This window comes from Zophobas morio, unplaced genomic scaffold (genome assembly GCF_036711695.1).
Source record: "Zophobas morio isolate AGI-343-1 ecotype UQ-CSIRO unplaced genomic scaffold, CSIRO_AGI_Zmor_V1 ptg000024l, whole genome shotgun sequence".
Lineage (NCBI taxonomy): Eukaryota > Metazoa > Arthropoda > Insecta > Coleoptera > Tenebrionidae > Zophobas > Zophobas morio.
The window spans coordinates 5,034,948-5,056,584 of record NW_026972129.1 but is presented as its reverse complement, the minus strand read 5'-3'; the positions used below and the strand labels follow the sequence as shown (position 1 = coordinate 5,056,584).

The 21,637-nt window shown below is 32.1% G+C and overlaps 3 protein-coding genes and 1 long non-coding RNA gene across 6 annotated transcripts in view; 1 reads left to right on the top strand and 3 right to left on the bottom strand.

Annotated features, from left to right (window-relative positions):
• LOC135135517 (breast cancer anti-estrogen resistance protein 1) overlaps positions 1-8,063 on the top strand; it is a 33,445-nt gene extending 25,382 nt beyond the window's left edge. For both annotated transcript variants that reach the window (XM_064064585.1, XM_064064584.1), the window contains one exon: positions 772-8,063. In XM_064064585.1, coding sequence (XP_063920655.1) covers positions 772-2,304 — 1,533 coding nt within the window. In that variant the 3' untranslated portion in view covers positions 2,305-8,063. The remainder of the gene's footprint in view (positions 1-771) is intronic.
• A 289-nt stretch (positions 8,064-8,352) lies between these two features.
• Vnc (variable nurse cells) lies at positions 8,353-9,598 on the bottom strand. 2 transcript variants are annotated; one of them, XM_064064587.1, is made up of 2 exons: positions 9,446-9,598; positions 8,353-9,127 (listed from the first exon to the last, which is right to left on the bottom strand). In XM_064064587.1, the coding sequence occupies exon 2, from the start codon at positions 8,980-8,982 to the stop codon at positions 8,476-8,478; it is 507 nt and encodes a 168-aa protein (XP_063920657.1). In that variant the 5' UTR covers positions 8,983-9,127; positions 9,446-9,598; the 3' UTR covers positions 8,353-8,475. The 2 variants fall into 2 exon arrangements, with proteins under 2 accessions (XP_063920657.1, XP_063920656.1); XM_064064586.1 differs by lacking the exon at positions 9,446-9,598 and adding an exon at positions 9,181-9,405.
• Positions 9,599-10,945: 1,347 nt separating this feature from the next.
• Positions 10,946-12,104, bottom strand: LOC135135419 (uncharacterized). The gene is made up of 4 exons (XR_010281535.1): positions 11,883-12,104; positions 11,736-11,824; positions 11,342-11,678; positions 10,946-11,286 (listed from the first exon to the last, which is right to left on the bottom strand). It is a non-coding gene; the product is annotated as an uncharacterized LOC135135419 (long non-coding RNA).
• A 2,574-nt stretch (positions 12,105-14,678) lies between these two features.
• Positions 14,679-15,296, bottom strand: LOC135135341 (serpin I2-like). The gene has a single exon (XM_064064371.1). The coding sequence runs from the start codon at positions 15,294-15,296 to the stop codon at positions 14,679-14,681; it is 618 nt and encodes a 205-aa protein (XP_063920441.1).
• Between the last annotated feature and the right edge of the window lie 6,341 nt (positions 15,297-21,637).

Here is a 21,637-nt window from a genome sequence, read left to right as displayed (position 1 = left end):
TTATGAAAAATGTTACCAAAATGTTAAAAAGAATGATGATGGTAAACTGTTTTTAAAAAACTACCGTTGAGTCATATAGAGGAAGTTCTGGACAACTTATATTTAAAATTTATAAATCTTAAGTCTATTAGTTAATAATGGAGATATATATTATATTCTGAAAATGTATGTATGAAGTGAAATAGGTCCGGCTTAATGTTTTTACGTTAACACTCTAGGTAATGATTTTGCTGTTTTTCAATTTTAATCAGTAATTGATTTCTTTCATTTTCCAAAGTTCACTGTTCACCGTGTTAGTTTGAAAAAAACTTAATCGTTGTAATGTGTGTTATTATGATGTATACGAAAAATTTGAGTTATCTGTAATATTATAAAACGGTTGGGATGTTTCAGTTTCATACAATATGTAAAAGGTAGGGAAAGAAAATATATCATTTATAATAAATCCAGGTCAATGAGTATAGGCGCCGCAGACATAGAACTGAACTAAGATGTGTTTTTTTTTTTTGTAATGTTTATTTAGTTTTAGCTTATTTGTTTACAATTTTCTATTAACAGAACATCGTCGACATTTACGCCAATACCGTCATACGAGGTTATTCGAAGTGATGTAACTGTTTCTTTGGGAGACACTGTTCTCTTAATTTTCTCACATTGAGTCTCAACTAATGATCATTTAGTTCCATCAAATGTTAGCTATTTGTTAGAAATGTGTAATAAATAATTTAATGGTGTTAATGGTAGTTAATAATATATAATTTTTGTTTTCAGGTGGTGACTCCAAAAAAGTATAACGACGTCTACTTGTACGACATGCCTCCATCACGTTGTTCCCCCATACCTGTTTCTGGTTTAAGTCCTGGATTTAGTCCCCGTGATCAGACGAATGACTGTTATGATGTTCCACCCCGGGCCATTCCAGTAAATGAATTCAGAAGTAATTGTTCCCGATGTTCACCTGCACCTTCTTGTGTTTCACCCATTAGTCGTGATCTCGTTGAAGCCTATGATGTACCTAGATCACTGATAGGTCAGCCAAGTCCGATAAGTCCCTCAAGTTCGGCAAGTTCCTTGACTGCAGATTCTTTAAGTTCCTCAAATAGAAGCAGTTTAGCAAATATGCCCGATTATGACGTCCCAAGACCCATCAACAAGGGATGCCAGTTGGTTTTACATGCTTCCCATAATTATGACATTCTTGCATCACAACCTTTAAAAGAATTACCTTTAGAACTCAATTCAGCTTTGGAAAATTTAGAGAGGTTACAGTCTGACACAACGAGCTCAATTTCCAAATTGTTGGGATTCGTGGGGCCACAGTGGCGAAGTAGGGAGAAGTTAGAAAGTAATTTAATGGACATTAAGTTGGCTGTGATCAGACTGAGGACATCACTTCATGATTTAGCAGAATTTGGAGAAGGGACGCTTGGAAATGCAACAAGGGCTTCTGATAAAAATCTTGCGAGTAAATTAGCACCGTTGGTAGTAGCACTGAAAAAATCGGATTGTTTAGTATATGAAGCAACTGAAAGACTTAATGAACAAAGGTGGTCTCTTGAATTGTTGTCAAGATCTGAGGATGACGAGAAAAACAGAAAGCCAGATGAATTGGAGCAGTTAGTAGCTTGTTCTCGAGCTCTGACAGAAGACATACGACAAATAGCATCCTTCATCCAAGGTAATGGTTTGCTATTGTTCAAACGGGAGCCACAAGGTAATAACAACAATGAATGGTTGGAAGATTACGATTATGTTAGTCTTGATTCTAAGGAAGCTATTTCAAAAAAACACGCAGAAATTAGGGAAGCTCTTCCAAAAGAACTAAAGAAGAGTTATGATAATTTAGTTAAACATGCAGACGACGTTGCTTTTGACGCTGAACATAAAAATAGCTTGGATTCTGATGATAAACAGCTTTTAAGTTTCTTTGCAGCTCAATTAATAACCCACCATAAAAATTTAACCCAAGCTATTGATGCTTTTTTGCAAACTGTTGAACATAATCAACCCCCTAAAGTCTTTTTAGCTCACGGAAAATTTGTAGTATTAAGTGCTCATAAGTTAGTTCATATTGGTGATACTGTTCATAGAAATGTTTCTTGTAAAGAAGTTAAAGAAAGAGCACTCAATTGTGCCAATGCATTGTCTGATGCTTTAGCTACTAGTGTAAATAAAACAAAACAAGCAGCTTTACAGTTTCCTACTGTCACAGCAGTACAAGAAATGGTTGATTCTATAGTCGATATTTCGTATTCTGCACGGGACCTCAAAGTGTGTATAGTGCAAGCTGCAAATCCAATGTAATTTTTATTTTGTTGACTGATTTAGGCGTTAATGTACTTTATATTAAGTTTGGCTTCATAAATTCAATTATATTTTATCAATCAACATCCACGTTTGTAGCAAAATAAACTAGTTTGTAACATGAACAAACATTAAGAAAATTTTTCTTATATTAATTGACGCTAACAAAAGTATTTATTTTTATTTGATTAAATAAATTAGAATCAGATTGTTGTAACACGATATAATTTTTTTAGTGTAAAAATCTAAAGTGCATAGATGTGTGAGCACTTTAGATTGTGTGCACACACAATATTGACACAAATCAGTAAGTGGTGTTCTTATGTTTTTGCCAAATTCGTTTATACTAATTCTCATATAATTTAGTAAACTTTTTCAGAAGGATATTGCGAACAATAAGTGCAGCTCTTCTGGTTTAATAATTTGTGGGAACTTGCTGATCTGCGGTAGAAACGGTCTATATAATTACTTATAGTAAGGTTACACATTACCTAGTCAGTTGAATTCACGTACTTTTCAAATTTAAAAACTCGTTTAACACAACGGACTAAATTTTGGGTTCAACAACTTAAATGTTAGTAAAATTTTTTTAACACTACACTGGCGCATCAAACACTTTAAAAATTAGGATTCTATCCTTTTGCGATGTACAAATGCACAATGCAAACATTCATTTACACATACCTATATTAAAGTTGTTGCAAAGTATCGATGTTTATGCTTTTTCTTATTAGTAAAGTAAATGTTATTTTTCATTGATAAGTGTTTTATTCGGTTTAAATTATTTTTCATTGAAAATAACGTCTTCCATTCTAAAGGCGGGCCCGGCATTAGAATGAGAAGATCTTCTTGCTTTGCAATACATGTCTGTTTTAGTAAGTCTCTTCTATTAAGCTTATTAAAAAATTATTACCTGAATAGATAGTTCCTTTTTGAGCCGAGTTTCAATACATTGTGGTATCTTGTGTTCTGGCATGATGCTGCAAATCGTAACGCTTAAATGTACCTGTAAAATTTGTTCTTTGGAAAATAGCGATAAGTCGTTGTAATAGGTAATATCTTTCATGAACATCGTGTCCTTAATATAGTTTTAGTACAGTAAGAAAAAAGCCCAAAGTGTGTTGCTGTAAAACATTTTATAACAATACAAAACTTATGAGTTAGGACATACAATTTCCGAAATCACCAAACATTTAAAATAGCAGCATTCATAATGGTGTATATGCGACGCGACGGTTTTAAAGAAATATGCAAAAAAAAAATCGTAAAGTAGTATATTCTAAAAGCACAAAGTGAAACTTAATGCACAAAATCGTATTGTAGATTTTTTCATTTTTCAGATTTGTAAATACATATAGATACCTTCAAAGATTATTGCATAACATAGAATGGTAAAGAACTTACTGTCAATGTTTTATTTGTTACGTTCGTGAATATTGCTGTATTTCAAATGCATCGGTGTTTACTATTGTTGTTCGTTGTTAATATGTCCAAATATAACATGTAGCGAAGTAAGTTTACTACAACTTTTAGAATCGTAAGATTAGTGTCTAAATAATGAAGGTGTCTATAGATATTCCACGTTTTACCAGGAAAGTCTGAGGCTCACAATAGAGAAAATAGTTATCGTTATGGTTCTAAGAGGAGCGAATGATTGATAAAATAGTGTTAATAGTTATCCCTTAAGGCCATTTTCACGTTTATGTAGCATAAATCATATTCCAGTTACTGCTAGTAACCAAGATAGTAAAAATGGAATGAAATCTATTTGTGAACAAATACATCTGAAACGAATGGTTAAAAAAAAAAAACTCATCATTAAAATATACCTTTCATCATGGCATATTAAATTCATGATTACTTTAATAAATAATTGTGTTGTACTATATTTAAAAATATTTGGCAGTATTTTTTAATGTTATTTGAATTGAAATTTATTGTTTGTCACATTTCGTATGTACACATAACTTGCAATGCAGAGAAAATATAAATGAAAAAAAGATTATGTTAAAACGATGTACATATAGTATTAGCCTTCTGGAGTAATATCTGTTTTCAAAAATTGCTTTAACGTTTCATTTTGGCTTTGTTTTATGAAAAGTGGCGTGATAATATAATACATTAAAAATTACTTCCATTAATTACAACAGTTTAATTTTTCATATTTTTTTGTATAAACGCAAAAGACTACTTAGTATTTCTTGAAAACTGATTTTGAAAATAAGAAATTTGCAAGAACTCTGTGATCTATAGTCTCTGTTTGCGTCTGAAATTGAATATTAGGTTAATATTTTTAAAGATTATGAATATTCACATTTGCATTTTTTCTCTATAACCATATTCTAAAATAAGATATTTTAACGCACAAATTCGCACACAAAATAATATACACTATTTTTATAGAAATTGCCTTGTAGTAAAATGGTAAGAATATTTTCATACTTATTTGGAAAGTTGTTGCATATCGGATTAATTAATAGAATTCATCTTACGTTTCGGTAAATAATGAGTACAAGAAAAAAAAAAAGGTAAAATATACTATTCGTACGCTTGTCAAAGTAACACGCACAATTTTTGGGGTATCAGAAGCAAACGCACAAATTCAAAGCACAAATTTGATTAAGAGGGAGGTACTGAAGTACTTGAATGTAAAGACGCACAAATTGAGTGCCTTTAGTTTTTAATAATCGAAAGTTAAACCAAAAATGACAGTGTTATTTCTGTTTCTTTCCCTTCTCATTTTTGTACCTATGCATTGTATACCAATAATTCTTTACATTATTTAAGAGAACTGTGTATTTTATACAATGTTTAACGGAAAGTATCAAAGCGAATAAAAATTACTTTTATATCGTACACTTTAGGTGCCTAAACAAACGCACACAATATTTAAATTATACTACTCACTGCCTATTTTAATCTGTACTACTCGTATACTAAATTGCTCGTTGTCTTGATGTACAGTCTTGAATGTTGTGACTCTTAAATTTTTAGATCTTTAAATATAAAATTTACAATGGATTTCCGAAAATTAAGCAAGTTGGTGTTGTCTTTTATCGCTACATAATGACTAAAATTTAAGAATGATAGTATTATAATAAACTGTGTTTGGACCGAAACGGTCTTGGGAACTTACATATAAGGTACTAATTTTTTAAGTATATATAATATTTTCTTTATCTGTGAGTACTCACTGTAGTTATTGAGTGATCAACTAATATAACATCAAAGGGGCTCAAGCTCATTAATTAAAGTAAGTACACATTGAAGTAACCCAGTCGAATACTTTTGTTTGTGCGGAGAAAACGTTTCCAACATATTTTTTGAAAATGTTTACTGAATTTTATTATTTTTCATTTGAGTTAAAAAATATCTTTATTAACAATCTTGTTACAAACGTGGATTGTATTCAGTTCTGACTGATTATATCTATTAAATGATGCGTTGTACGTCGAAATCACGCATTAATTATTCAGGGTCAGATTTCTTTCGGTTAGGGTCAGCTGCCAGTATCGAAATCTTTTCTTGAGCAGGACATGCGTTTTTTAATTCGCCGAATCACGCAATATATAATGGAGTGTTTTGCATAAATAAAGCTTCACTTTTTTTGGTATTTGTTAGATATCGACGTCTACAATTGTATTATAATTCTACGATATTGTGAATGTTAACATTTTGAGTTTCAGAGATTTATAGTACAATCTGTAAGATGTCTTTGAAAGTTGCATTTTATGGTTTGGGTAACCGTTCAAAATCATTATATCACCGTGGAGTTGAATATTATTAAAATGTTTTTTAATGTGTTAAATACTTATATTGTGCAATTCTGTATCTGAGATGTAAGTTTTTTAGTTTGAAGACTTCATAGAAAAGTATACAATAAGAAATAATTGTGGTGCTGATAATGTTTCATGGTGCAGTTTTTTTTTTATTTGTTTAGAAATTAATATTATATTCAATCTGTTGCTGGGTAGCAAGCAACACAATTATTATCTGGAAATGGAAGATATGGGAATTACCGCATTTCAGATAAAGAATTTATGTAAAATATTATTGAATGTACAGTAGCTCTATAGTTTGTTATGCGTCAGCAGAAATTAATGTATTGAGTTCCTCCAGTATTAGGATTTTATTTTGATTGTTTTTTCCAAGCTTTATTTTGTCAATAATTGTAATAGTATGAAACGATATGTAGTAGGATTTTCAATTCTCTGATGTGGTTAAAATAAAATATGAAAACTGTAAGTATAGTCATAAAATGAAATAATAACAGTCTATATGTATATCCAGTTGCATCAAAGAATCATTTTTTATTTTGTTATATTTTCTGTTTAATTTTAAAATAAGTAGAAATATTTGTATGTATCTACATACTTGTAAAGTAAGTAAGTTTGTTCAAAGGTTGTTTGTGGAAATTTTAATAGAATATAGGGAGCAACCGACAAACAGGAGGTTTAAAACAATTCCGCATACTTAACAAAAGAAAATCTTGTGTAATTTATGACGATTTTAGTTTATTTTTTCTTTATTTCTTATTCTACTATAGTATTAAATACGGTGTAGATACCTTTTCTAGCATATACAAAAGTACCGTTGTTTTGAATGAATAAGTTTTGAGGTGTTGTCAACTTCTTGCAGCATTACAATGTACAGCTACATAATGACTCAATAATAGTTTATACATAGCGGAAAGTACAAAAACATGTGAAAATGATTGTCATGCCAAATCATAGGTGAAATTTAAATTTATATTTTTTTTAAGTTTGCGCTAAACTTTCAAAAATTGTTATATAACATCAATGCAATTTGTTAATTGCAATCATATGACATGATATGAGGCATCTGTTATGTAGAATTGTGTTTACAACCTGACTATTTTAACAATATTTTTTGTAACATTGTTGAACTTTAATAGTAGACCTGACAAAATTCACTTCTGTTGTAAAAAACCTTCAACTAAATAAGGCGTAATTTACTTAGTCGATTTTATTGCTAGAACTGAAAGTAGTGAATTTAAAATAAAGTGAACTACATTTTGAGATGGCACCTTAGAATCACTTTGAGCAGTGATTTGTATGTATTTTACCTAGGTACTTATTCAACTATTTTTACGAAGAATTCCAAAACGTATTCTAGTCATTTATATAATGTGTAAGTAACTGAAAATAGAAATCAAAAGTATTCATGTCGTGTTCAATTTTTTTATTAATAAATTGCAGCTTTGTAAGTGTGCAGTTCAAAATGCTCAGTAATATTTATTGAAAATGCAATTCAATTACTGTACAAAAGGACTCTTTTATGTTCTCATATAAACATAACACCTATGATCTTTGATGCAATTTCATCAGTATTTCGTAAAATATTTAGAAAAGTTGTTATATCGGTTCCTATTTTTGTGGTATTTTTTGATTTTTAAATCATATCTAATTTAAATTCTCAAGTAATGACATTACCTAGTTTTGTCATTTAACACATTGTCTTGGCTCCTATTAGACGTACTTATTTGTAGCTGATAATATATAAACACACTGTATAAAGTGTCTTCAATGTTGATAGACCTGTAACTAGTATCAAGATGTTTTTTCCATTTATTTTACAGTAGAAAAATATCTGCAACATGAACAATGTACCGCCATTTGGTTTTACATTCAGTAGATGTATATATTATTTATCAATACTTAGTTTTAAGTTGTAGATGTGTAAAAACCAAATTTTAATATTTTATATTGATAAATTTTAATAAAGTAAAATTAATCGTATTATCAACTTATTCAACCCATTCCATTTTTGGGACATCATTCTCTAAATATTTGTTTCAGAGTAGCCTCTATTCTTAATTTCTTATCATCACTCTGTTGTCAAGAAGTATGAAATTGCTAAATAATAACAGATAGTGTACATCACTGTGCCAGAAACTGCTTTTGCGAACACTCGCTTTTAGCTGTCTGACAACCTCGCTTGTATTTACAAAAGCTTTGGTTCTCGCTTTGTAATGCAAATACCTAGAACAAATGAAAAACAATCTGTTGACTAAATGGTACTACAAACTTAGGCAACGCTGAATTTATTCAAAAGATAGTTAACAAATTCATTATTAAATAATTGGTGTAAAAACCAAATAGAAATTTATTGGACAGGCAGTCATGATATAGCTTAAAAAATGCTTCAAAATCACTCTTCACTTTTTTCGTCAGTTCTGTTTTTTAATTTCTTGGCAAACTCTGACAGATCCCTCCTCATTGAATAAGCATCTTCACCATCAGCATAATATTTGGGTTCTATCTCGACAGTTTCAAATTTCAGTGAATTTTTATATAAATTTAAAGCTGCACGGTTGCTCTTTCTTACATGGAGAGATACATATTTAGCGTCGAAGCATTCTACCATTGCTTCAGATGCTTGATCCATGAGTTTCTGTGCTAACCCCAGGCGTCGGTGGGACCTCTTTACAGCTAGAGAAGTGATGTGTCCGTGCTTTAGGTCTTCATTGTCTTCTTCCATTTTGGCCAATACATATCCTACAATGTTTCCTTTTTCATCTTCAGCCACATAGCTTAACTGAGGCCAGCTTAGCCCATGGTAAAAGTAATATTTCATCTGATAGTTTTCAGGAAGGCATAGTAAATTACAATGCTGCATGTTCATTAAATCTTCAGGCTTTGCACAACGAATATTCATGGTTCTGTTTATTCCTTGCGGAGCCTCTTTGTTTTACTTCTAGCAGTTTTTAATTCAGTAACGCTGGAGTTTTCACTCCCACTTCTGAAAAGTTCTCTGATGAATCGGAACTGGCTTAGAACAAATGTCCAGACGATGTACCACCCTGAAAAAATAAAACTAAATCATTTTCCACCCTGTTAAAAATTAAAAATTTACCTATGAAAGCTAGAAAGCAAACGGCAGCGATTGAAAATAATATTGACAAACTAGTTAAAATTTCTACTTTCATGTTACGTAGGCATAAACTTTTGGCTACATATGAAACCTTATTCAAAGTAAGTCGTTTAAAAATCAGTCAGACATCCACATTCATTCACCACACTTTCGCTTAAAACTACAAACTACGCCATTTTATTCAGTAGCGAACTGACAATGACAATCGGCCGAGAAAGAACTTTGAACCTTTACATAAGTACTTTACCTCCTACTGATAAACAGAATTCTTGTTACAATTTAGCATTTAATTTGTTGAAATTTCGGGGTTATTTTCAATATAACCACAAATCTTGGGGTTGTTGGACACTAGTTCAATTATTCGTATTTACCACTGCTGTTTCTTATCAGGGTTTTTGATTTTTTTATGTTGATCAGTATCACCATGTTTGTGAAGTTGCCGTATGTGTCATATGTTAAGGCGCGAATTTTAAATATAGCAAAATTACCCAAGTTTAGCTGTTCTCAGTAAGCTACAAATCAAAACAAATTTAAAACAAAAGCTCATCAGGGTATTAGTGTTCTCTATACAGGGTTAAATATCGTGAGAACCAACTGGTAAAATAAATTATTAAACAATACCCTAAAATCGCGCGTATAGTCCGCGGACTATACGTTGTTTTTCCTGACGCCGGGTGCGGACTATATGCGAGGCGGACTATAGGCGAGGGCGGACTATACGCTGTAGGAAAACCAACAAAAAATTTAAACGCAAAATAAAAAAATTTATTGGGCATTCTCAATATAAATGAAAAATAAAATATATAACAAAAATAAAAAGATTCTCAAAAGTACCTAGATACTTAAATTTAGGTACCTAAATAGGTAGCAAATATCGAACCTTATCGAACCATACAGACACGCACATTGTCCGCGGATTATACGCGAGGTTGCGGACTATCTGATTTTTAGGAGGGAGATTTAAAAACTGCGGACTATGTGTGAGGGCGGACTATGCGCGGGGGCGGACTATACGCGCGATTTTAGGGTAATTAAATAAATTAATAATTATTAATTTGACATTAATTAAACAATAAATAAATTAAACATCAACCAATAATAACCGAAACCAAAATTAAAGTTCTGTTTTCTACAAAAGATGCTCAAAATGCCCTCAGTTTCACATAGATGCATTATTTTTTCAAGAAACATCTTACATGTCAAATTAAAATTATTTGCAAAGGTAACTATGCCATGTTTTTTTATTTATTCTTATTTAAAATAATTTATTTTGCCATTTTAATCAAAAGAAAGTATGATTGTGCTACATCAGTGAATTAATAAAAAAAGCTCTATTTATAAATGAATTTTTAATTATATGGTAGTGCCATTAAAAAGTTGGCCATGGATCTCGAAAACAAATGAAGCAAAGACATTTTTATATATTTATTACATTTATTTTTAACTAATAATAATTAGAGCACCCCTATACCTAATTTCAGTTGATTGTACCCCAGTAACATTTTATATGTAATAAATATTGAAGTTCTAACATTTAAATAATATGGGTAACGACAGATTTTTTTTTAGAAAATCAATATTGGTTTTAAATATTGAATATATATTTATTTTCAATGTTTAATACTTATTTAGTTCAGAACATTTAATAAATGTTCTTCATATGAAAGGGCCGTATGGATATAAAAAAACTTGCATGGAATACAATATAAAATTTATTAAACACAAAAAACATTGTCACTGGAAATAACAGTGTATTTGAAACATTGCGGCAATATTTATACATTTAAAAATTATTTGTCCTAGAACCAATTCGTTGAAAATTTGTACCAGGTGATTTTTTTTTTATTTCTGCTGTAGTTACCCATGACACTTATGTCAGCAGTGAAACTGAAACTGCTGGCATAAGCTTCATGGGCAACCAGAGCATAAATTTAAAAAATCACCTGATGTGAAACACAATATAAATTTTTTAAACATAAAATTACACTGCCAACTTACAATGAAATAAAAATACATTGTCAATGGAATTAACAATGTTCTGCTACATTTCAATCGTTATACAGAAATATTTATTAATAATTATTTGCTCTATAACCAATTCATTGAAAAGCGATATAATTAATTAAAATAAAAAAAATCATACCTCATGTTTTTTTCGATGAGAATTCATTCTTGTTTTTGTCTGCGCTTAATGAGGTCCTACCATTTTTTAAATTTCAGTAGTTGTGGCGTTTTTGTGACGTTTCCGTGTGGTACCTACAATTAAATTAACTTACAAAGTTCGTAATTTTTAAGAAATCACATAACTTGACATATTGTAGCCTTGTTAATTGTGAGTTCACTAAAAGAGAGCTTATTTTTTTCCTTGCCCTGAAAACTTGAAAGCAGTTTGGTTCACTATTAATAATTTCTTCAAAATTGCATACATGTTTTTTTACGTTTTCTCTTCCTGACAAATAAACATTAGTATCAGTCTGAAACTAGTTTATAACTTAACTAGTAAGTTAATAATAATAATAATAATAATAAATGCTTACCAATTCATCCAATTTCTGCGTATCTCCCGCAATTTCTAACTCGATTTCTTCTTTTTTTTGGTTGCGCCCGGACATTCATCATTTTGTCTCTACATTTATAATATGCTTATATTCAGAAATATTAATTAACCTCTTAAATATTCTTACGTGTTGAGAAATTGCATTTTCTGCATTGCATGTAGAAGTGAGGTTATGTAGGTTTAGTGCTGTTTTCTTGACAAAACGGTATTTACTACACTATTCTGAATTTATCGCAGTACCGATAATCACAATTCACAATAGGACAAATACCGTGAACTTACACAAAACACTTTTTGAACCACCAACAATAACAGAAAATATGTATATGTTGCACATTGCGCAAACGCGTTCCAGCAGAGCAAGCGCATCTGTAGGTGAAACGCAAATTTAAGTAAGTTTTATAAAAATGATGAATAAAATTGTTATATTTTGTTCACAAAAATAAAAAAAATATCACTTCTTAATGAGCAATTAATAGTTTGCAAAGCCAGATTTCGAATAGGGTCAATTTCACAATAGCTGGTATTTTTTCAAATCAATTTTTAATATTGCTCCAATAAAAATCCTATGAAATAAACTACCTACAAGTTGTCCCAACATGGTACTTTTTTTTTCATTTTTGTTGTTCGGTATCTTGATAAAAAGACATTTCATAAATATGTAATATATGTTGAAATTCATATATAAATTTATAAATATAAAATAAATATTATAAAAATATTTGTAATATCTAGTCAACATTTAATATTATATCAATCTTGTATAAATATTAGAAAAATATTGCTTGCTACTGGGGATAGGTACAATGGGTTCTCAAGATGTTTAACCGTTTCCATATACAGGGTGTCTCAGAAATAAGTACATTAATTTTAATCAGTTATAGAGCTCATTGAATTCAACAACTTTTTTTAGTAAAGTTTTGTCAAGAACTTTTTAATTATCAAGTTAAAAATTGTTAAAGTTATATCCCAATTAAGGTTACCTGCCCATGGATCCTCAGTCACCCATGGACACTAATAATTATTATAATTAATAATAATTTATGGTCAAAAACAGTTACTAGGATACGTATTTTCCTAATCTTGTCAATGTGACAAACATTTAGAGAGAAATTGAAAATCCTGCTTCCTAATGGCGTACGGAATTTCATCGGACCAAATGTGGGTGTTGAACACATTCCCTCGTGTAACCGACCTCATCAGTTGATGGTATAAGAGATACAAAATTTGCTTGTTCGTTTATTTTTCTATTAACCCAGTCACAAAAGTTTTGCCAACGTAGTAAGTCTGTTAGTTTCAATAACTGAACTTTCTGGTCCTGAAAGGGGTACATTTGTTCTCTGAGTATCCTCCAAATACTACTCTCCGATACATCACACTAGACAGTGATACGTGCTAGTGCCCGGTCGAGCTTCGACACTCTTCAAAACAGCCTCTTCAATATTAGCAATTCTATTACTACGTAACTTACCCCGATCCTGAGGTGCAGGTTTAAAAGATCCGTACTCTCGAAAATGCTGCAACGTTCTTAAAACTGTGCGCATTTGGCAGACGACGATTTGGGAGGTTTTCTGAAAAAATTCGTTGGGCGCGAGTGCCGTTTCCCCGAGCTTCACCGTACGTTAAAACGATATCGGTGCATTCCAGATTTGAAAACAAAGCCATTTCAACACATTTCGACTATAAATTAGAAATCTGTGCCAAACAAACTTTAAAGAAACAACGTTTAGTAAAAACATTGACATAAAAATGATTGTCAGTGTCAAAACGGTTGCTAGGGTACCTTCTTCATTGTTGTAGTGTTGTTATTATTTAAGTTATTATTTAAGGTGAACATAGACGATTCGTGAATATATGGGTGGGAAAATTCGAAATTCGACTTGAGTTTTCGAAAAAATGCTAGATAAAAAAGTTGTTCCGTTTCACAAGTTCTGTTACTGGTTAAAATTAATGTACTTATTTCTGAGACACCCTGTATATTCTAGCGATCCTGTATAAACGTGAAGCCGTAGCTGCATTTTTTCTACACTGAGCATATATCAAAATATCAGTTTTTTCGTCATTTAAATACCTTTGGTATGAATTCTACCGGCATGTGAGCTTTAACATGGTAGTATTTGACTTTACTTTGATGTTGTTATAAAAAAACAGACAACTACATTGTACGCAAAAAAAAGTGAAATAAAAAATGTGATTTTGGAGTTGTATTTCTAGTCGTGTTTAGAGTTTTTTAGGCGCAGAGCTTCTTGTGAATAACCCTGTGCAACTTTGGTAGTGTACTGACTGATATGGGAACCACAGCACCAAAAAATAATAATTTTTGTCACCTGATGTTTACCTATGTCAGGTGTTGGGCTTCACTAGGTAAACAAATGTGTAAAATGTTGACTCTGTAGGTATTTCTTAGGTTTTGTGAGACTAGCAGTTAGTTTTTGTTTTGATTTTTTGATTTTCAAATGACACCTTACGTTCCAGTTGGCTACATTTTCACTGTCATTCTCACATAATCTGAATGTCGTGGTAGAACACAATGTCGCCAAGAAGAAAAGCTCGTAAATTTCATCAAATAAGCGATTTTTCGAGACGTCGAATTATTATTAGGTTGGAGAAGGTGGTGCCTCCTATCGGCAAATTGTCCGTCAAGTCAATGCCTCAACAGTGTTTCGAGCACAGCGAGCATGGACTGAAGAAGGCAAGGATCAAAGAAGAAGACGTGCTGGGCCGTCAAGATAGACGACAGAACGCCAAGATCGGTGCCTAAGAATATTGGCTTTATGAGATCGATTTTCCACGACTCGACAAATTGGAGACTACTGATGCTAGCTAAAGAAAAACACCATATGTCCTGTAGTATTTTATAAACAAGCAACAATTAGCTAAAACTTTCAATACATCACACACAAAAACCCTCATTTTTTTCAGTTTAGAGAATCGCATTCACGACTCTTCCAACAAATACAACGACATCCTCGATTTTTATGAAGAATATGAAAGAATGTTCGACGATAAACTCCACAATTTTCTCCGTTGCGAGTATAAAAGGAACTTTATTGTTCCACTGAAGAGGATCTTTTTTAGTAGTTTCCAAGCCCCTTTCATCAATTTTCAAATGCACTTTTTGAAAGATTGCATCAACGTGAAGATCTTCGGCTAATTCACTGAGATCTGCTTCGCTGGCCTGGAAGAGTATTCTGACGCCACACTTTTGCAGAACAGTTTTGAAATCAACCAGTGAGGAAAGCTTAAATTCCGGGAGCTCTATTTCGACGTGAGCGTCTTGGTAGTCTTCCACAGAAATGTTAAGAATTTCATCAATAACGTCATCGACCTCTGCAAGTTCTTCTCTTGTGTTTGGTAGGACAACGAACATCCCTCCTTCATCTAACAGAAACTTAATCTCTAATCTTCTTGCTAGAGTTTTATATCTGTAGTATTTGTAGCAACTTCGACTGACCATGTACTCGCTTGCTACAGACGCTTCTTCCGCGGTGAAAAACTTAGTCCTAGTGGCCACTTCTTTAGTAAACTTCAGATTCCACATGGTGTTCATTTAGACACTGTTCACTAAAACCAATCTGGACGAACTCGTCAACTTACTGTTCACCTGAGATCATATCGTCGATGTTACCCATCGACATTTTAACTTGGCCACCTCGATCTCCCGATCTCAACCCCATAGAACATGTGTGATATATGATGGGCCAACCATTATACAAAGTTACAGAATCCTGCACAGATTTTATTTGGCTCGACTTCAGCAGGAAATTCAGACGATCTGGAAAGAATTACCCCAAACAAACCCTGACCACTTAATTTTATCGATGCCCAGACGTGCATTTGAGTGCGTTCAACATCGAGGGTGGCCAACACATTATTAGCCCTAATTTTATTAATACTCGTATATCTGAATTTTGGATCATTTCTTTATCCCTTGAAGACCAACACCTGGTATAAAAATGAGATTATTTTTTAGTGTTGCACTTCCCATGTCAGGTAGTATGTATCTCATATAACGGGTGAACGTGATCGCTCCGAAAACGTATGCCGGTACTTTTAAATTCTTAGATTTTTAACCTATTTCTCTATGAAAGCTGTCTAAAATTTGAAATTAAACTTCAAAGACTTTACAACTCAATCATTTTTGTACACAATCGGATTGATCAAGTATAGATTCAAAATTTTGTTTTTGCTCACCCGTTATATAGGTTTTTGGAGAATTTTAATTTTTTCAGTTTTATTCAGCTAATTCTGTGTGCTTTTATTGCTTCTATGTATAAGAAAATATTCAGTAAGTGATTTTGAATTCTCGACCTAAGTAAAAGCAAATAGTTTAACAAAATGCTTTTTTTCGTCCTCAGGATGTCCTTTTTTAAAACACTTTCTTTGTCTTTAGGACTTGATGAAACATGACACTATCTTGATTTATTTAAGTATAATAAGTAAGTAGAGACGCAGAATCACGTTTTTACTATGAGTAATAACTTCTAGTAAAAACGTGAATCAACTAGTAGTAGGCAACTCTAGTCATGTCACTAACAAAACAAAGTAGTAACAACAGCCTGTAGCAGCAACCATTATTAAACTTTGTAAAATGAAACATTTGAAAGTGTTTTGAAAACACAAGATTTTACAACTAATGTAAGATAGCATTGCAATGATAATAAATTAAACCATTTTTGTTTTTTTTTCTTCAAATTTAGTATTCATATTTTATTATAACTGATAACTGATTTTTTGGAACATTGTAGAGTGCTTCTATTATATCAGGGTCTAGCTATAAGAATCATATGCCTATGCCTATTAGTTATCGTCCGCTACGTATATTGTACATGTGAATCGGTAGTATGTACGTCGGTGATGACTCATCGTCGGTGACGTCGGCCTGGCAACGTTCTCTGAAGAAAAGTCTGGAAGCTCAAGTCGCGATGGGCAATCCAAAAACACCTCGATTGCGGAACTTCTAGAAGGAAAGTATGGCTTTAAATAGAGGCCACCTTCGGGAACTATTATTATTCAGCCAGTTCAGTCAAGTTGCGCTGGAATTATTTTGTACATAATCGCTGTGCAGTTAGTCGTGTAAATTTGATTTAGTAAGAAATAAATTGTTGAGTTTACCCACGTCGATTTTAAATCACCGATAATCCTAATAGTACATATGTACGTATGAGTTTGTTTCAAAGATTGTGCTCTGTCAACAGCTCCACAATAATTCTGAGATCATAACTACGAACTTTTAACACCTTCTTACTTGTTTTAAACTTCGCTATTCTCGAAGATGGCTTAATTTTGTACACACTTTAAGCCTTTTTTACGGATGCTTTTCGAAACTGGTAGAGTTCCTTTTGTTCTCTTCGTAGTCCAGGGGTTCAGATATCTAGTAAGGCAGAGTTTTCTTGTTGCGCTCAGTAACTGTTTATATATACTTAATTGTTTGTATACTTAAACAATGCTGGTAGCTTGCAAAACCCTCAGCGAAACTTTGTTGTTTGTGAATATGCAAGTGAAAAGCATCTGAATACATTTTGCCACAGATTTATCAAAGCAAACATTTCTGCCTGAAAAATGTTGGTATATTTGCCTACTGCTATCGAGGCATTGAGATCTGATACGCTTGGTGGAATCTTAATACCTTATTCAGGTAATCCAGATACCCTGGGCGATATGTCGCCCTCATTGTTAACAAAGTTAATCAGTTTTATCTCAGTAAAGCTTGTAAGTTTCATATCGATGAATTAATAAGTTACCAGTGGTCATCTAATTTGGTAGAACTCATGTATTTTTCAACCACGGCTGTACGGTTAGGTACAGACTAACATTCACGGCACGTCTTTATTGTATTTCAGCAACATCAACTTTCATTCTGTCTTTTCATTTAATCTTTTGAATTAGTATGTAGCATTGTTCTGATTGTGGTTGGCATTTGGCCGAATCATATGCACTATAACTTATAACACATTACCATGACATGAAGTCTAAAAGAGGTAACAGATTATTATTTGCACGAAAATAAAGATATTACGTCTTTTGCCGTTTCTGTTCTCTATTTAGTTCCGTATTTTATTAGAATTAATATTAGGAGAAAATTAGTGTATTGAACTAGTTTAGCAATGTTTTACGGCTATTTTTACTTCCCGAGCGTAAGCAAAGGAAGTATTGTAATCGAGTCCGTCGGCCGACTCTCTACTTTTACGTTTTCTCGATCTTTCATGACCCCTAGAAGACGAAGAAATAGGTCTCCCATTTCCGTCTGTCTGTCCGTCTGTCCGTCTGTCCGTCCGTCTGTCCGTCTGTCCGTCTGTCCGTCCGTCTGTCCGTCTGTCCGTCTGTCCGTCCGTCTGTCCGTCTGTTGTCCCGGATTTTTATTAGACAGATAATCTCCGAAAGTACTCGACCGATTGTTGTGAAATTTTGTACTTATATATAGTAGATATCATGTAGATGGTAAAACGCTAACCAAAATTTGTCTAATCATCCCCACCACTAATGCGATGACGTCACTTCAAAATTGTACATAGTAAATGGGTTTTCAATTGTATAAAATAACATAGTCCTACACATGTAGTTTACAACTCTGAATCGACTTTTCACCCGAAACGTCCAGATTTTTGGAAAAAAAATCAAAATTATAAAACAATATTTTGAAATTTAATTTTTAATCTGCTAACCAGAATGCTTTGAAATGTTGCAGATGTTTTAAGGCTATAAAGAGCATCATAAATCTTTAGTCAAAAAATATTTGCTTATCCCCTCCAAAAACTTGATGACGTCAGCTCAAAAGTTTGTGGAATAAATCATATCTAAAATGTACAAAATATGATGAGTCTGTACTTGTGATCTATCACTCCATTCATATTTTTTGGATTTGCATATACAGGGTGACTCAAAAAAATTAATGAATGCGTAAATATATTTTATTGATTTACTCAGGAACTACAAAACCGAATGCTCTGAAATCTTGCAGATGTTTTAAGGCTATAAAGAGCATCATAAATCTTTAGTCAAAAAATATTTGCTTATCCCCTCCAAAAACTTGATGACGTCAGCTCAAAAGTTTGTGGAATAAATCATATCTAAAATGTACAAAATATGATGAGTCTGTACTTGTGATCTATCACTCCATTCATATTTTTTGGATTTGCATATACAGGGTGACTCAAAAAAATTAATGAATGCGTAAATATATTTTATTGATTTAATCAGGAACTACAAAACCGAATGCTCTGAAATCTTGCAGATGTTTTAAGGTCATAAAGAGCATAATAAATGTTTAGTCAAAATATATTTGCTTATCCCCTCCAAAAACTTGATGACGTCAGCTCGAAAATTTGCCGAATAAATCATATCTAAAATGTACAAAATATGATCAGTCTGTACTTGTGATCTATCACTCCATTCATATCTTTTGGATTTGCATATACAGGGTGATTCAAGAAAATAAATGAAAGCGTAAATTTATTTTACTGATTTACTCAGGAACTACAAAACCGAATGCTTCGAAATCTTGAAGATATTTTAAAATTATCATAAGCATGGTAAATTTTTGATCAAAACGTATTTGGTCGTCCCCCCTAAAAAATTTATGATGTCACCACAAAATTTTGCTGAATAAATCCTATCTAAAATGTACAAAATATGGTGAGTCTCTTCTTGTGATTTATCATTCCATTCAAATTTTTTCGATTTGCATATACAGGGTGACTCAAAAAAATTAATGAATGCGTAAATTTATTTTATTGATTTAATCAGGAACTACAAAACCGAATGCTTTGAAATCTTGCAGATGTTGTAAGGTTATAAAGAGCATAATAAATTTTTAGTCAAAATATATTTGGTTATCTTCTACAAAAAACTGATGACGTCAGCTCAAAAGTTTGCCGAATAAATCGTATCTAAAATGTACAAAATATGATGAGTCTGTACTTGTGATTTATCATTCCATTCATATTTTTGGATTTGCATATGCAGGGTGACTCAAAAAAAATAATGAAGGCGTGAATTTATTTTATCGATTTAATCAGGAATTACAAAACCGAATGCTTTGAAATCTTGGGAATATTTTAAAGTTATTATAAGCATGGTAAACTTTTGTTCAAAATGTATTTGTTCATCCCTCCTAAAAAAATTGATGACGTCACCCTTAAATTTTGCTGAATAAATCCTATCTAAAATGCAAAAAATATGATGAGTTTGTACTTGTGATTTATCATTCCATTCATATTTTTTAGATTTTCTTAAGAGGTGGTTCAAAAAAATTAATGAAGTCAATTTATTTTATTGATTAAATTAAAGGCAACACTTATTATTAGTATTACACCCCAACCAACCCAATTTGGTAGACACAAAATTTGTTAAAGGAAAAACTCGGTTGAAACATAAGAGCAGCACGCTTATTTACATCGACTTTAACATTACAGACCTGCATTTGTTTTATGCGGTCACTTGGTTCCGCGAATGCGAAATAGACATGTTTATAATCAACCAATTGTGAATTTCACCGTCAAGAATTAAAATAAAACGCAATGTTTTATATAATAAGCGGAAGTCGAAGCAATAAAACCGATGGTCGTTTTGTTTACAGTTTCTCTGTTTGGCTCTTACGTATGCTGTTACGCTTGTCATCTTAAATTAAGAATGTTTATACATAAACGATTTTCAGTTGCCCCTCATATTGATATTACACACCGGCGCCGTATACGTGAGTAAATTGTTTCGTTATTTTATTGATTATAAGAAATCAATATTCAAAACGACCCAATTCATTTTCCCGAAAATTTGGGAACACAATAATTTTATTCTTAGTATTACACTACATCTATCCCAACTGATATACGTGTCCTTGCAAAAATGTTGATGACGTCATCACAATTTTTTTTTAAATTCCCACTACAAAAATGTAATGAGAAAAAAAAACATAATAGGCATGCAGTCGTCAAGTTTCCGACAGCGAGGGAAGTACTGTCTAAACTCTTTAGACCAATTTTTTTAGTTGGTTTTAATTGGTGGATTAAATATTTTGGTCTCCCCTCCAGCGCTGTGTACCATGTATATATGATATGATATAGAACAAAATCTTCAGTTGAGGCGGTTTTGCGTATGGTTGGAGTATTTGAATTTTTGGATACGAATTCACGTGTTGTCCCTCCGCCAGTTCCTGGTGGTCGTGGCGTAATAGGAGCTTGCTAAATTTCACCAAAATTACCATCAACATGGTGTTCATTAAACCGATGAACACTTAATTGGTAGGCACTGACGCTGATAGACCTCTGCATTGATAATGATAAACGCACCTGAAGCATCACTGATATCGGCATTCGAAATTCCTTTTTTCGAAATTAAAACTCAAACAAGGACTTTTGGTTCAGATATTTGTTGATAGTTGTAATAGTATTGTTGTTGCTAAAAATAGCGGTGATCATTTCAGATTTCCGCGTCTTTACAAACAAACGACAGACAAACTCACGAAGAAATTCTCTTATACTTATCAATGCAATTTACTTTCAAAACCCTAATTATTTAAACTGGTTTCTAAATTGTATATTCCAGCTGTTAACAAAATTTGGTTGTTAATTTTTATATACCATCTTACGATTATGGTATTTACCAGTTATTTATGAAAAGTTTACAAAAAAATAGGAGAGGTGATTACCTTAATGCATATTCCGAACGTGTAATTCGTAAATACAGCTAGTTTTCATTTACCGACATTTTATTAAGTTGAAACAAGATCATTGAATTGATTAACTCTTTGACATAGCTAAATATGATACAGAAATGTAACCAAACAAATTCTAATTATTAGTTAAAAAATTATTGTGTGGAAGGTTGATGATCACGATCATTTTTATTTATGACTAATAATTTATTTGTGGACTCGGTACACAG

Coding starts and splice junctions, on each gene's coding strand:
- LOC135135341 (XM_064064371.1), bottom strand. CDS start 15,296: ATGTGGAATCTGAAGTTTACTAAAGAAGTGGCCACTAGGACTAAGTTT.
- Vnc (XM_064064587.1), bottom strand. CDS start 8,982: ATGAATATTCGTTGTGCAAAGCCTGAAGATTTAATGAACATGCAGCAT.